The sequence below is a fragment of the Xiphias gladius genome, chromosome 23, assembly GCF_016859285.1.
Source record: "Xiphias gladius isolate SHS-SW01 ecotype Sanya breed wild chromosome 23, ASM1685928v1, whole genome shotgun sequence".
Taxonomy (NCBI): domain Eukaryota; kingdom Metazoa; phylum Chordata; class Actinopteri; order Istiophoriformes; family Xiphiidae; genus Xiphias; species Xiphias gladius.
The window spans coordinates 20,609,474-20,626,013 of record NC_053422.1 but is presented as its reverse complement, the minus strand read 5'-3'; the positions used below and the strand labels follow the sequence as shown (position 1 = coordinate 20,626,013).

The 16,540-nt window shown below is 41.7% G+C and overlaps 2 protein-coding genes and 1 long non-coding RNA gene across 5 annotated transcripts; 1 reads left to right on the top strand and 2 right to left on the bottom strand.

Annotated features, from left to right (window-relative positions):
• Positions 1 to 2,449: 2,449 nt before the first annotated feature.
• LOC120785798 lies at positions 2,450 to 5,576 on the bottom strand. Its single transcript, XR_005706642.1, has 3 exons — positions 5,471 to 5,576; positions 3,297 to 3,430; positions 2,450 to 2,674 (listed from the first exon to the last, which is right to left on the bottom strand). It is a non-coding gene; the product is annotated as an uncharacterized LOC120785798 (long non-coding RNA).
• Positions 5,577 to 5,794: 218 nt separating this feature from the next.
• Positions 5,795 to 7,423, bottom strand: syce3 (synaptonemal complex central element protein 3). 3 transcript variants are annotated; one of them, XM_040120796.1, is made up of 3 exons: positions 7,130 to 7,423; positions 6,410 to 6,518; positions 5,795 to 6,288 (listed from the first exon to the last, which is right to left on the bottom strand). In XM_040120796.1, exons 2-3 carry the CDS (start codon positions 6,516 to 6,518, stop codon positions 6,122 to 6,124), a joined length of 276 nt encoding a protein of 91 aa, XP_039976730.1. In that variant the 5' UTR covers positions 7,130 to 7,423; the 3' UTR covers positions 5,795 to 6,121. The 3 variants fall into 3 exon arrangements, with proteins under 3 accessions (XP_039976730.1, XP_039976728.1, XP_039976729.1); XM_040120794.1 differs by having other exon boundaries at positions 7,186 to 7,421; XM_040120795.1 differs by lacking the exon at positions 7,130 to 7,423 and adding an exon at positions 6,863 to 6,977.
• Positions 6,436 to 11,158, top strand: foxi3b (forkhead box I3b). Its single transcript, XM_040120793.1, has 2 exons — positions 6,436 to 9,691; positions 9,901 to 11,158. The coding sequence occupies exons 1-2, from the start codon at positions 9,091 to 9,093 to the stop codon at positions 10,476 to 10,478; spliced, it is 1,179 nt and encodes a 392-aa protein (XP_039976727.1). The 5' UTR covers positions 6,436 to 9,090; the 3' UTR covers positions 10,479 to 11,158.
• The last annotated feature ends 5,382 nt before the right edge of the window (positions 11,159 to 16,540 follow it).

The window sequence follows — 16,540 nt, the reverse complement described above, 5'->3', positions numbered from 1 at the left end:
CTTCTTCCCCGTACCCCCCGTATCTCCAAAAATCTTCCTCTCAGCTGGACGTGTCATAAATCTGTCACCGTCTCAGCTAAATGAGCGATCGCATGGATATTACCTCCATCAGGGGGTCCATGCCTCGGGGGGAGAGGGGGTCTGACAGAAAGGGGGCTGGACACAAGGCCGTTTCACCATCTTTTACAGAGCAGTTAGCTGTAGAGGCAGTCAATAACCAGCTGAGCGAGAAATTACAGCAGGAATTATCATGACATTATACATCAACTGGGGTCTCCATGCCCCTACGAACCGAAGCAACATTATAGTCGATGAAGTCCCATAGGGGTGAACACTGCTTACTGTTTAAAATCTGACATCAGCCCATGAGCGCTGGTTAAAGAAAACACCAGAACTACTCCAGTAACACTCCCCCACACATAAATACACGTATGGGTGGGTGGTGTGTTTTTTTTTTGCTGGAAATGTCTCACTAAAAAGGACAGAGAAGCTGAGAGAGCACCTCTAGACACCAAGTTAAAAAAAAAAAAAATCAATCCTGACTGTAGTAGGAACAAGTAACGCTCTCACAGACCGTAACACTTCCTACCATCCTTCCCCATTTGTCTGTTTGCTTCTGGGGATCTCCTGTATTTCCCATGCTGTCCTGCTGTGTGTTAATGAAGGTTTCACCCCAATGGAGGTCCTCACCGCTCCGCCCCCTTATCTCTGCTCTCCACTGGGTACATTATTGGTTCCATCTTGGCCCCGTATGATGCTACTGGTTGGTTGTGCTCCACAAGTGAGATGACCACAGCTGTTCTTCCATTCATGTCTGCAGAAAAAACTCTTCTCCCTAAAAAGTGCATTCTGGTTTGTTTTTTTAGGGAAATGCAACCCTTTGTGTCCTTTTTTCAGGTGTATGTTCTTCTACAGTTTTGGGAAATAAGCATTTTTCAAAGACTTTGGACCAAATTTTTGGAACTTTATCTTACACTGATATAATGCCTGGCTAAAACTGATCCATTAATTGCTTTATAATTATACTGTATTCCATGGCTCCTCTGCTGTGGCAGAATTATGTCTTCCATGGGGGGGGGTTATGTTTCCTCAGTCACGACAGAGGAGGAAAACGGGGGAGGGGGGTGATCTTCCACAAGGACCCCCCAGGAGGACTCATGTATTCACCCAGACATGCCTGGGGGTCTAGGGGGATCTGAGCGTGATTGATCACCCCTGATTCCCCTCTCCCCTCCTCTCTCACCTGGGTGTGAGATGCCAAGAGGCCTGACACGGGACAGGCTGCGACTCGGATACAAGATCTGACCCGGCCTTCAACATCACCATGCTATGAGTTAGTATAAAAAGCACCTATGAGAATCAGAAATAGGACACGTAAGTTAGAACAGATTCAACAGAACCACCATAGCTTCATGCCAGTGGTTGCATCCGTATGTGTGCGAAAGGAAATCGGCAGGCGTTACCTTTTTGAGCACTGAAACTTTCTACTTTAGTCTTTAACCCAATATGTGCATAAGACGATGACACGCCACGAGTGTGCTTTTTTGAAGAGCACAGAAGTCATTCTTAACTTTGTTTTGTGATCACACTGCAAAGCAAAAAGGTCCTGCTGTCAAGTACACCCTTCATTTTTTGGTGGATTTGATATTTGTGAGAGAACGTACAAGTTTAAACAATGTTCCCTGTAAAAGTGGAGGTGATGGGATGGAATCCACAAAATCTCGCTGACAACATGAAGAAGGTGAGTTGCAAAGATGTAACTTCACACTGAAGTTAAGCTATCTTTTAGTTTTTATATCTCTTGTGATAGCTAAGTTTTGTGGGGGGGCTTTTTCCTGCTAAGGTAATTTAACAACTGACATGTGACATGTGTTTGGGGTGGTTTTAACAGTTGAACAGCAAAATGCTGCAATCTTCTCTCAATATTACCACATTTCTATTTCAAACTACCCATAACGTCCACGAGAGGGCAGCACTGTCAAGGCTCCTGGCTCATCCACAGGCAAGGCCCCTCAAACCCAGAGACATGTCTAACACGTAGGCCATTGTAAACAATTTATGAGTCTAGCAAGCACTTCATTCTAGGTAATGCAATTATTTGAGTTTTTTCAATAATGTTCTATTTCATCTCTTCCCTCCCAGAGCAAGTACACTTATTCCACCTGCTCCATTGTTAACATAACCTGCTACGGTAATTACTTCAATACCAGGACCAAGACAGGTGAGAATCAAAATCAGAATCACAAGTAAGCCATAGTTTCTATGGTGGTGGCTGGAGAGCACACATGGTGTTAAGGGTGAGCTTTTCTGTGCAATTACACATCTTGAGCACTTTCATAAGGGAAACAGCAGATGGCGATGTTGTAAAAAGAACAGAGAGAAGCCTTGCATCTGCTGTTAGAACTCAAAAGATTGCATTTTATTCACTAGGCTGGGTAACTGAAAATGTGTTACATTTCTTTTACAAATATAATTTCAAACAAATTTCTCTGATTGCAAAAGACAGATATACAGAAAAAGGTTATTTAGTCCTTACTATGAATGCTTTACAGAACATCTAGGGGTTGGATCTCAGCTGGTATGGGGGAAAGGTTACCAGACATCAAGCTGAAGTTGCTCTCAGAGAGATGAACAAGGTCATGGGCTGCCTCTCACAGTCTCACATATCCTTCTTCTGAAGCAGAATGACAAAAATACACATATACACAAATATGCTGTCAAATTGTGAGGAGAAAGTCGGCGTAATCAGTAAACTGAAAAGTTCACATCTTTTGGCACGCCTCTGGGAATGTTTGATGCTGCGCTGTGTCATTAGGTCCTTGTCATCTTTTTTGTGTGCTGCTGTACATCAGATTCCCTGGGGTGAAGGAGATGATTACCCATCTCTCTCTCTCTCACACACGCACACACACACACACACACACACACACCACTGCTGCTAATTGATGCCACAGACCAGCACTCTGAAGCGCATGCTAGTGTCGTCTGCTGCACTCTGCTGGAATCTAACCAGTACCAACACCTGGCTTACACAAACCAAGACTGTTCTGTCTGTCTGTCTTTGTGTTTCTGTGTGTTAATTTGTGCACATGCATGTGCATGGCTTGTCCTTTTTAAGAGCTTGTGAAAAAAATGTCGGTTTTCAGAATCGAAAAGGTCCCTGTTATGTAATTCCTTTTTTTTTGGTTACCTTTACTTGTATTTTAAGTAATCAGCATTAGGGAAAACAACGATTTTCACATGGGTGAGCATTCGTATATTATATGAAACTTTGTTTTCCAGACACACAGCGTTACCTCTGTTCTTCATCCCTCGGTTTCAGGTAATGACAGGGGCGGCTGCTTTGGTTCGGCTTGGGTTTTCAGACACACCAGCTTGTCTGGACAGCCAACACAAACGATCAGATCACACTGCCACAGCTGGGTTTGCACTGCAGAACAGTGAAAACAAATATATCTTTATTCACAACTGCCTCAGGTCACAGATCTCCAAAAGTCACATTTCAGAATATATTAGGCTAAACACCAACTATTACTGTACTTAACAGCAAACAGCCTAAACGAAAAATGTAATAGTATACGCTATGTCCCTCTGTAATTTCGCCTGTTATTTCAAAGCATTACTAGTATTTCACTGTATGAATGACACAAGATACATCATTGTGACATGGGTATATTTCCCTAATACCATAAATCATGTTTCTGTATCCAAAAGTTATCTGCCAATTTCATACTACAAACTAACTAATTCACACAGAAAAAGTGACAATATTAAGTCCACACAAAGACATACACTACTGGTCCAAAGGTTTTGGAACACCTCAATTTTTCCATTTGTTACTGAAATTTACAATTTCTTGGTGTACTCTGAAATTAAAGCATAAAACGAATGAAAAAATAAAGATTTTTTTTTTTTAAAGGAATCATGGAATCTTAAATCCTAAATTAAATCTAAATGTTTAACTCATTCAGCAGCTGAACACACTTGTGACATTCTCTCAACAATGGAAATCAAACATTATTTGGAAAGTTGGTTCCAACACTGTGGCAGAAGTTATCACAAATGCGTTGCACTTGTAGGTAGCTTTGCTTTCACCTTCTGTCTAGTTCAACCCAAACCAGCCCGATGGAGTTTAAGTCTGGACACTGTGCTGGTCTTTCATCATGTGAAGCCATCGTCTAGTTCTGTTCTTCTAATCTTTTGGGTCATTATCTTGCTTTAGGATGAACCCCTGACCAACCAGTCTGTCTTCCTTCGTTACTTGCCTTTTTCTCACCATTCTGATAACAATATACAGCACCAATTCCTGCAGCACAGTATTGTACTAATAATGCATCAGAGGGTGTAGTGACACAGTTCTTTCAAACACTGCCTTTGTACAGACAGGGGGTTTGTTGGGGCACCTGTGGGAGTTGTTTGCATGGACTTTCAAGGCTTCATTTACTTACAACACTTCAGGAAAGTTGTAAGTTGACAGATTGCTTAATCCTTGAAAAAGGCCTGTTTTCTGTTAAATGTACATGATTTGTAAGTTTCTAGTAACCTAAATTTTTTTTTTTTTTTTAACCCTGGGCAGTTTACAGCTTACCCTTGTACCATTCGAGGTTATTCACTGGACGTAAACTGCTTAAATTGAAATAAAAACTGGAAAACTTGGGGTGCTCTAAAACGTCACTGGTAGTGTATGTATGCATACTAAATTCAGTAAATTTGAACGTGGTGTTTATAGTCATTATTGTCCTAAATGCAATGCACAGCAAGCTACTAACAACTGGAAAAATGAAAACAATTTTGGGAAACAGGGTTCTTCGGAAAACTAAATTTAAGCACTAAATCTTTGGCTAAATATTTTTATTTCTCTTTATTAGGTTTCCGAAATTGAAAAAAGAATTGGCTTATAAAAGTAGCTACACTGGTGTCTTTTAGAAAACACCTTATATCATTTGGTCTCAGTACAAACTGGTAAAGTAGTAGTATTCATTGTATACTAACTGGGAATATAGTATACTATAAAGAAGGGACACAGCATCGAGTGTCACAGTATCACAAATCCTTCCTTTTACAAAGTTGAACAACCTATGATATTTGTTTCCAGCCTTTGAGTACACAGTTATAATTAAGTAACACAAAACAATAAGCAGGTTACTCTGACTGCTCCTTTGCCCACATCTGTTCCCCCCTGGCAAAAATGAAGTTGCAACATCATGCTACTCCCTGCTACCCATCAGCAGAGTGCATCCTGACAGATATCATGTAGTATCATCTACCTCTGCACCGCTGACATCTACAAGCAAGGCTAAGTTGCGGAGCAGTTGGTGCACAATAATCAACTTTTGGCTACCGTATTTCAGATCAAGGATTAACAGTCACATATAACGTTTTGCATATTTGCAAATCAATCATGAGTCATGATGCTTACTGACATGTGGAGGTGTAAAGAGAGTGGGTGGGGGATAACAGTCATACATACGCGCCAGTTGATCCATGCAGTTGGACAAGGAGTCCAGCCCTTTCAGTATGTTCTCCAAATCAATGTAGGGAGTGGAAGTACTTTGTTCTCTGCTCTCCTCTGTGTTTTCCATCTGAAAAAATAATTACACAAAAACAAAACAGGCTACGTCAACTATAATGATATACCAAAATCTAACAAACTTGAAATGCAGTTAAGTAATGCTGGTAACATTCCAACTAAAAGTCAAACATACAGTAAACTGGCATTAGCACTGTAAAAATTAGGTTGCCGGACATGTTAGTCTATGTCTATTAAAAAAAAACAACACAACACATTCTCATTTTAATGTTTTTTATTTATTCACATTTACAGGGTAAATATATAACATCAATTTAGCACGTACAAAACAAACAGTATTTGCAGGCCATGCTAACATCAACTGATGACAGTCAAACTGCTACAATCTACACTACTGAATGAAACATCCTGTTTTAATGTAGTCAGACACAGAGAGGCAAGTCCAAATACCTGCTTCCCCATAGCAAAAAACTGAACTACAGCAATTGCAGTATTTAGTTTTACACAATACAAATTAATCTAATACTACTATAACAACTTTATCCTCTTTAACTCAGTAAAGTATTTGTGAACTGGAAACTGAAGAAAATATCACATCTGAGTGAGTGTGGTGGCAGCAATCTCAGGCCCCTGGTCACGGTCTCCATACACCGCAACTCTGCACCTGTGATGGGCGTCCTCCAGTTTCCGCAGAGAGGCCCCCAGCTCAGGATTGGTCCGCAGGGACACCATGTCATAAGCCATCCAGGTCAGCTGCACTACAGGTGTACGCGGCGGGGGGATACAATGATATTAGAATGATATTGCAGCTATGAGGAAGTTATGTTAGACATAGTCACCATAGCGGCAGCATCTGAATCCCTATTTAATGTTACATACCTGATATGTTTTCAGCACCTTCGGTCATTCTCTCTAAATCTTTGTTTAGCTCCAACACGTCGTCCTTGCTGTCCTGCGGACGCTCAGGGGGAGAAGATGAATCGGCCATCTAAATTACAAACCGACACATTGTTTTTATCAGCTGTCAGTTCATCGATCAGAGGCTACTCCGTCAAAAAAAAAAAAGAAAAACAAGAAACTGCCGCTAGCCAACTCAACCAATCCGGTCACGGCAGCAAAGGCAACCGTTAGGTTTTTGGTTAGCTCAGGACTCTGTGGTCGTTAGCTATGTAATGTCATCCTCGGGAAGGTTAGGATGGTAAACTCTTCTGAAATGAGGATTTTAGCCGATTGAGCATTCGCCAACCGTATCTACATGTACCAGCTGGAGTTTTAATCAGCAGTTCATGGGGTTAAGAGCCATTACTCTATTTAAAGGTTTGCCAGACTTACGGTGCGAGGGGTTTTCTTCAGAAAGTTAGCCAAATTTTTGAAATAGGGAGTTCTCGCGATAACTAAGGAGGAAAACGCCACGCGTAGCGCATTCTCAATTTAAACAGGGACGATTGAACTTCCCATGATTGTCAGGATGATTTTCACACAACGTACTTATTATATAAACCCATTGTATAATAACCTGCTAGTATTTAGAGCTAGGAAACTATGTATTGGTTAGAATTTGGAATTGTATTAGCTGGTTCTCTCTCCTCACAAGAAGACCTGGTGAAGCTGGTCAGGCTGTTTACCCCTTTTTAAAGTCCAAAATTGAGTCTCACCAACTGTACTCCGTGATAACACAGGAAAGGGCAACTACTGGACACTTGACCCAAACTGTGAAAAGGTGTTTGACAACGGAAACTTCCGCCGCAAAAGAAAGAGGAAGTCGGGTTCTCTCCTCTGGAGGTGACGGCGGTTCAGGGGCTCCAGAGTCAGGTGACAGCGAGAGGTTGCGGCCCCAATCCTCTCCCCAGTCGGTCCAGTGGGCCCAGTGGGTCCAGTGGGCATTTCTACCCTGCCCTAGGCTCGACTGGGATCATCTACCATCGCGAGGGCACAGAGGTTTAATAAGACATTAAGGGAAGGGGGGGGGCTCTTAACAGCGAAAGGGACCTGTCTGGTTACTTTTGTTTTTAGAGAGGTTGTGTTGTGAAAGACAATACACACACGCACACACAAACGCACAGAGTGTGTTTGGGCCGACCGAGACAGCTGAGATCACTATAGCGTGTGACAGCAGGGTAAAAAGGCCAGACAGGAGACCGACACTGAGACAGATTTACCAGCACGTCGCCGACAACTTCCCCTCCTACAACAAGAGTAAAGCGGGCTGGCACTATTCCATCAGATTATAACGCCAATTGAATGTGCTGTTGTTTCTTTGGTATGTTGCATATCGTAAAGCTGTTTACTCGTTTTATAGCCTGCTAGAATTTAGAGATAGGAGACACTGCATTGGTAAGAATTTTGATTATTATCAAAAATTATCATTTAAGCCATCAGTTTTCAATTGGAGAACCTGGGAAATACTGGAAAAATATTAGCTTACGTAAATATATATAAGTTAAACAGTCCCCTACATTTACAGAGACTACATTTGAATTGGCTAAATAATATCAAAATACAATTTATTCCCAATTAAACTGCATAGGCTGTGCCACTGCAGTGCTGTTTTTAGCCTATTATTCCAGTTGGATTCTCCTGCTTTTATAATATTTCTCCGGCTAAACCTGGTTTAAAGATGCCATAACAATAGTACTGTTGCTTTGTTTATCATAATTATTAATAATAATTATGACCTCTAAATGCTTGTTTTGACCAACCAGTAGTCCAACACCCCAAAAACATTAAGTTTACTATCATAAGGCAAAGACAAGTAATAAATCCTAACATTTTAGAAGCTGGAACCAGTAAACGTTTGGCATTTTTGCTTGAAAAATGACGGTAAAGAATAATCCAATATCAAAATAGTTTCAGATTTTTTTTTATCGACTGACTAATCGACAAATTGAATGATCATTGTAGTGCTCATTAATTGTTACATACTATATATATCCAAAATAAATAAATAATTACTGTAGGAGAGGTTGTTCATCTTCATAGTGACTAAGCTGTCAATTACTGCAGGGCTAACATGCAGGAGGGAAAAATAACTCAAATTTCTAATCTGAATAGACCCCACAAATATATACTTCATTTAAGTCTCTTTAAATTGGATTCATAATCATCAAAAACATTGTGACTGAACTCAGCTAATGTTGGAGTAACAGCGTGAGTGGAAAATTATATGATTGAGGGTGAACAAAATCCGTGAAGGAACTGAACTAGCTGACAGCAGGAAAAAAAATGAGAGCGAAAACAGGATCAGGCTGCTCACCTGGGAAAACAACCAATCAAAAGAGACAGGGGGCGTTTCAAGGGAAACAGATAAAGCCGGTATTACAGGTGACATCTTGACATAAACCAAGGGCAAACAGACAAGAGAGGGGTGGAGAACAGGGGCCTACAACTTGGAAGTTTAGAGACCATCGTTTGGATCGTCTCACATTCAAATACCTGCAAAGGACTGAACAAGAAAAGCTCTTTCAGGGGCTGAAAAAATCTTCACAAAAAGGGTTTGGTATCAAAAGGAAGGACAACCAAAGCCAAGGGTTTCAGAAGAGACACTGAGAGGTGAGAAGAAAATGTCTTCATTTGAGGCCCAGGGCCAGTCTCCTCCTCGATGTGGCCCGCAGTTCCCCAGCCTCGGCCAGGAGCCCCCTGAGCTCAGCATGTACAGTGATTGTTACTACCCTCCTCCCTCACTGCCAAGCCCTCAGCGCACCACTCCGACCTCCTACGACCTGAGCGACTACACCACCTCCTCCCCAAACCCTTACCTCTGGTTCAACGGCTCCGGAATCAACACACCGCCGTACCTGGCTACCACCGGTCCATCTGGAAACCCCGGCCCTCCCTTTGTCCCTCAGCACTACGGCATGCAGAGGTCTTACCTGGGTCCAGCTGGAGCTGGGGGCCCAGGAGGGGAGCTGAGCTGGTTCTCTCTGCCCTCACAAGAAGACCTGATGAAACTGGTCAGGCCCCCTTACTCCTACTCCGCTCTCATTGCCATGGCTATCCACGGGGCGCCAGACAGGAGACTGACACTGAGTCAGATTTACCAGTACGTCGCCGACAACTTCCCTTTCTACAACAAGAGTAAAGCGGGCTGGCAGAATTCCATCAGACACAACCTGTCGCTCAACGATTGCTTCAAAAAAGTCCCCAGAGATGAGGACGATCCAGGTACAATTTTAAAATCAAAATATCCAAATTTTTGTTCCTACTAACAGAAAGACTTATACGTTTAATTCACTTTATTTCCATTTACTGATTGATTATATTGCCTATTGAATGTGCCGTGGTTTCCTAGGTGTGCTGCATATTGTTAATCTGTTTACTCCTTTTTAAAGTCTAAAATTGAGTCTGACCAACTGTACTCTGTGATAACACAGGAAAGGGCAACTACTGGACACTTGACCCAAACTGTGAAAAGATGTTTGACAACGGAAACTTCCGCCGCAAAAGAAAGAGGAAGTCGGATTCCCTCTCTGGTGGTGACGGCGGCTCAGGGGCTCCAGAGTCAGGTGACAGCGAGAGGGGAAGCCCCAAACACTCTGGAAACCCTGCCCTTAACATCTCCCCCACACCAGACAGGATCCCCTCCCCTTCATCATCGGGCCCCGCACCGTGTCTGAGCAGCTTCTTGTCTGAGATGTCTGGAGTGACCTCTGGAGCAGCTAATGAGGTGGGAGGCGATGGGTTAAGCCGGCCACTGCAGATTAACCTTCCTTTAGATGGGCCACATAGACCCACACAGCCTGGAAGCTTTAGTAGCTACTCCCCCAACTCAGCTGGCCCAGAGTGGGTACCACAAGTGCCAGCTCCCCCTGTGCTCTCCTCTTCACCCACCAGCTCTTCCTTAGGGTACACTAGCCCTATCCTCAGCCAGTACAGTGGGTCCAGTGGGCATTTCTACCCTGCACTGGGCTCGACAGGGATCATCTATCATCGCGAGGGCACAGAGGTTTAATGAGACCTGGGGGATGGGGGGTTGAAATGTACCTGTCTGGTTACTTTTGTTTTTAGAGAGGTTGTGTCGTGAAAGACAATACACACACGCACACACAAACACACAGAGCATGTTTGCGCTGACTGAGACAGCTGAGATCACTATAGCGTGTGACAGCAGAGTAAAAAGGCTTTGATTCCCACAGGAACAGCTGAGTCAGCCGCAGTGGACTACAACTGTCACTCCCTAAAAGCACATTCAGCCTCAGTATCAGATCCTCAGTCAGCTTTTATTCTATCTAAAGCTAGCCTCTATCAGATCTGACTCATTATTAAAGGATCATAGATTTGATCTGCTGACATCAGGACATTCCACACTGCTATCTGTGATTCGTTGATGGTATCACACATACAACGCTCAGACAGCACATTTAGAGGAGTAGTTAAATTACAACAGTGTCTACATATGTGTAGTCTCTGGCTTTATATAGTCAAAAGGTAAAAGGTAGACTGGTTTTACTGCTAAGTTAAAATATCTGATGAACAAACAGTCTTGGAGTTTGATATACAAGTGGTAACTGTACTTTGTAAATATGTCTATATGTTGTGTAATGTCATACATTTATATCGTTGGTCTGTTGGTGCGACTTACTGTACAATATGGTTTTTCGATGCATGGAATATGCTGTTTCTGTTGTGTTTTTGTTATGAATAAAAGGTTTTAGAGTTCTACATTTGCATTTTTCATTTTATTCTATGAAGAATCAATTAATCATTATTACACAGGAGCAATTGGCTATATGATTTTTCTCAAACACCCCTCACTCCTCACCTCCAAGAGAAAGCTAGACAATAAGCTCTTACTAACAGAAAACAGTCCTGTCAGAAAAGCGATGACCAGCAGTGTAGACCCTGCATGTCAGTGAAACCTGATCTTTGTGTGATGGATAGTTAACTGATTCTCCTAAACGGTGAAAATCCACATTCCCATGCTGTGCCTCTTCACTAAACACTGAAATCCCTCTCTGTCACACCATCTATACACAGATACTGCTGACTGACTGACTGACTGAGATGCAGGCAGCTGTAATAGGGCAGAGAGACCAACTGTAGAAAGGTTGTAAAGACGCTGAAGCGTCAATTAACTTCCAATAAACGGAGTGATTCAATAGAGTTCACAACCTCTTGATTCATAACTGCTGGATACATTTTTCCACTATATAGTTATCCCACAGTGAAGATTCAAAAATGAAGAACGAATATGAACATTCTGTACAAGCAACAGGGATTATCAAGTGAAAGGAAATAGCTTTATTGTCATAAGCACAGAGAAATGGGTTTGCACTGTACGAAGAAATTCATAGTTTGCTTTCTTCCGTGACTGCCATTCCTAAAAAGGTACTCAAAAGGAAAATATCTATATAAAGTAAGAGGCAGTACACACAGAAGAAAAAAATATTCTGTAGTATAAAAAGTCATATAAAAAAATAAAGATAAAATAAATAAAAAAGTTAGATATGCAACCATGATATACATTCGTAAAAGCAGATGTGGAACAGTAACGTAAATTTGTACAGTAAGTCAGGTGCCTTGCAATAACAAGAGTGTCTACAGTAGATTGTGATGTATCAATAATAGGCTGTGGTCTGTTATATCTCCTGAAACAGCAGTTGAAATCCATATAGTAAAATAATATCATAAATCACTTTCTTCATATTCCAACACTTGGAACACATTACTAGGAGTCCACGATTCCCCCACCAAACAATACATGTGGGCTTTACTCAACCAAACTAACCAGTTTAGGTCTGCATTGTTTACTTTAATTACCAAAGTTTGTTAACTGTGACTTATACAATTTAACGACATTTTTCCAGTTTTTCTTCTACTCAGTTCTTTAGTTATCCCGCACGTTATTGAAAAAAATGTAAACGCTTGGATCCGTGTGAGCCTTAGGCCTTTATTTACCCTGAAACACAGGCAACATGACAACCATTTACACTAAACACAGAAAGAAAGAAAGAAAGAAAGAAAACATTTCAGACCCAGATCAAGTGGAATTTAAGATTCTGGCACAAAATGAAAAGTGTATTAGTGGTTGGAGGTTAGGAGGTCAATCTGTCAAAATTTGCATAACTGATTTCAAAAGAAGTGATTAGGTTGCAGTGGGACAGATCACAAATCCTGCTTTATTAGCTGTGTCAGACTTGCAAGCACATCTGATTGAACTGTGTGAATTGTTCGGCCTCATACTGTGCCATAAACCTCAGAACTCTATCAGGGAATCATACCTGTGCCAAAATCATAATCAATTAAAATACACTTTCCTGCAGATAATACACCTGCAGAGTGAATCAGGAGCATCTGAAAAGAGACAATAAAAGAAAACAGAAAGTACAGAAAATATCGGGATGTCGGCATCCCAACATGTTGCAATTCCATCCCAAATTGTCTCGGCACTATAAAGGGTTTGTGCAGCCGATTAGTTTGTTTTTTCTTTTCTCCATATCTTGTTCGGACTTTGCGCTGGCAGGTGAGAGATGCAGCATCAAGAGTAAGGGTGGCCTTTCGCCTCGTCAATCCGGCATGAGGTCTTTTTGAGTTTATCTGCCAACAGAAACATTATGGGGTTTTTGCCTCGGAGACTTCATTAACAGCAGACATCACCGTCTGCTGTCTTATTCAGACAGTTTCAAATGGATGCAAATTTGTAACTGTTAATCATGCCATAGATGGGGATGACAAAGTCAGGGGGAGAAAGCAGTGTTCCAGATGGAGCTTTCCAGATAAGACACAGCAAAACCTGAGGGATTTACCTTATCGGCTCTCCGAAACCAAAGTCAATTGTCTTTTCATGTAATTCCCTCATAACGCAATACACAGTTTGATATTTTGGAACTTCCCTTGTCTGTTTGTCAGTTTCTTGTTATTTGTACCAAATAAATTCTTTATTTGGACAGCTACCTCATCCACCAGTTTCACACAGTGTTAAACATGATAGAAAATCCAATTCTCATACTTTTTTTCCTCCTGGCATTTCTGCTAACACGCTTTAATCATTTCCCGGTGGAGAATACGGTAGTGCAAGTGCAAGTTTGCATTCGTATGAAAACTCTCACCAGATCAGCTTGATTTTCTCCTAACTTTCCTTTTCAGAGCACTCAAAATTAAATCGTGTTGTGTTGTAGTGAAAGCTAACATACGTATGTTGTGGAGCACAGTAGTGTTTACATATGTTTGAGGGACACTCAGCACAGCATCCATCAATCACATGTTACTGTAGGTATGGACCTTCCTTGCCTTAGGCAGTAGAATTATTGCCCAACAGAGCGATATGATTAAAATCTATAAATCCTAATCTCCACCTGCTGTCTGGCTCGTGGCAGTCTTCCACACACCTGTCCGAACTAACAGAACGTGTCCTCACACACACACACACGGATTCGTTTGTGTGTGTGTGGGTGTGAGTGTGCGTACGTGTTGCTGCAGTGCAGGGCATACAAGTGTGCGGTGTTTATAATATAAACTCAGACGGAGAACGATTATACCGCGAGCTGCTATGCATGAGGGATTTGTGTTTGTAAGAACTGTCTTGATTAGTGCGGTGTAAAGAAGATTTCACACCTCTCTCTGTAGTGGACAAAGGAGTTTGTAAAGTCTGACAGCTAGTAAATCTGCTTAAGTTGATTCCTCCGAAGTGAGGGGGATGCACCCCTTCACTTTGGATAACTGCCACCTGAACAGAAAGCTAACTGACCTGGTACCAAACCAACCCAAAACACACACAAGGACACACACACACGCGCCCTCTGTATTTACTAAAACAGTCATGTCCTATCAAGGCTGTTTAGTAAACGGTAGCAGAGAACGTCAAGCCTGGAGACATGTCATCATGCCCAGTGCTCCAGCACTGCATTACCAGCTTGCTGTTATGTGTAAACACCCCAACACACTCCAGACACACTCATAGAGGTGATGAAAGGGATGAAGTACCATGCCCTTAGTCTGGAAGTCATTGAACAACCTTTCCTTCTTTTTTGTTTTGTGCTCTTTAATGGTCAGTGGAAAATGCTAGAATCTGTATAATTTCTTTGATTAAGGCTTGTATCCAAGTGCTGGCACCTTAACACACATGAAATGTTCTTACTTTGAAAATTTTCCCATTATTGAATTAGCAGTTGTACAGTCAAACGCCACTGGTCATATTAACACTGCTCAACAAAATATCTCTGAAAATAGCTCTCTACATTGCCTAAATACCCAGACGCTTGCCAAGTTCCCAACACCAATGTCCAGCAATCTTTGTCCATAGAAAAAAAGTCCCCGTTTTCCACGTAAAGGTATAAAAATGTAGCAGCTCCAGTGTCTCAGAGTCCAGAGAATAAGGCAGCAAGTGATCTCCCCTTCCTAAACATGGCTTATATACACGATTTGGGGAAAAGTGAAGTTTAAAGACAAACACAGAGCACAGTGAGAGTGTGTGTATATATGAATCATTGCTATTTCACCCTAAAATATTTTCCATGTCAACATGCCGTAAACATGGCGATATGAACAGGGCTTTGCAGTGAGGGAGGGAGAAGAAGGAAGAGGAAGAAGGGGGGATTAAAGTGTCTTACTGGACATCTGCTGAGCTGAATGGGGGGTCGAAGAAACCAGAAGCCTCTTGTTATGCAGTCCTTCTCTCCTTTTTTTTTCTTTTTCTTTTTTTAATTTTCTCATTTACTGACTAATGGCACACTGAGCTTTGTCCTTAACCATAGTTTACCTTATAGTATGGGTTAACTGGAGACATGCAGTACTGAGCTCGGTCAGAGGCATTATTCAGTCCGAGTGAAGATGTTACTGAGAGTTATGTAGAATTAAGAGTACAAGTCCAGACATTTAGTCTTCTTCAGCCATGCTAGCGCCACGGCAGTAGGGATGGCACGTCGGCCTGTCAGTCACCACTTTGGTCCAGGCTGAATATCTCAACGACTGTTTTGTTTATTACCATGAACTTCTGTATAGACCTTCATGATCCCTGGCGGATGAATCCCATGAACTTTGGTGACCCCCTGACTTTCCCGGTAGTGCCACGAGCAGGTTGACATCTATGGTTAAGTGTAGAGTGTCTGCATGGCTGTGGACCCTTTTGTTATCGAGTGAAAGGGCCACAAGAACACGACCTTGGTTGTCAATTGTGTGCAGGTAGAATGCATCTTTTCAGCACCAAATAATGTAACTAACAACGACTAAATGCACCACAACATTTCCGTAGAGCATAATCATGAAGGAAAATACTTGGATTATTATACAGTAAAAGCTGATGTGAAAATAAGAGGGTATTCTCTCCTGTTGTATACATAGGTACTTCAGTTATTGCCTCTGATGATACAGTGTGGCTCTCTAGTAATACCTGGCTACCCTGGTTAAGTGAAAGTGGCACTATAATTTAACATCTGGCATTATTAATGTTCTCAGAGATTTTAATATCATGTAATTCCCCCCGGATGGAACAAGGAATAACATTACTTTATGAGTTTAAAGCCCAGCGGATCCCATTCACGTCTTGTAGATGCCAGCCGAATCACACAGACTTTATGAGGCTGTGTTTTAGCATGCAGGGTGGAGGACTGTATCTGTTTAGTATGCAGTGTTTGCACTGATACACTCTGCGTGGCAGAGACTCACATTTATTTCCATTAGCCAGGTCTGAAACTGGACCAGACAGCACGAGTGATATCCAAACGGTGTCCATTTAGATGATAAATTGCGCAACAGAAAACCAGACAAAAAAAAGACATAAAAACAAACGAGAATGGCTCAGCTTCCAGTCTGTAAATGTGGCCATTAACCTTCAGACATGGACTGTCCTTCAATTTTGCCTCCGGCAGATTAAGCATAACAATGGCCTTTTCATGCTTATTATAATAGTAACTTATCTGGTACAGAGCTCGAAAAAAACCCAGTTTTTTTCAAAAATGTCACATCACATCGCTCAAGGAAGATTATGCAAAGCTGTGGTGTTGGCACTGTAACCCAAACCTGTTTTTAATATTTTGAAAAGTGGCTCTGGTTTCTTTTTCTTTTGTATTTAGGTAA

Coding starts and splice junctions, on each gene's coding strand:
- syce3 (XM_040120796.1), bottom strand. CDS start 6,518: ATGGCCGATTCATCTTCTCCCCCTGAGCGTCCGCAGGACAGCAAGGAC. Junction 6,289..6,409: donor AGGTGCTGAAAACATATCAG/GTATGTAACATT, acceptor GTACACCTGTAG/TGCAGCTGACCTGGATGGCT.
- foxi3b (XM_040120793.1), top strand. CDS start 9,091: ATGTCTTCATTTGAGGCCCAGGGCCAGTCTCCTCCTCGATGTGGCCCG. Junction 9,692..9,900: donor CAGAGATGAGGACGATCCAG/GTACAATTTTAA, acceptor GTGATAACACAG/GAAAGGGCAACTACTGGACA.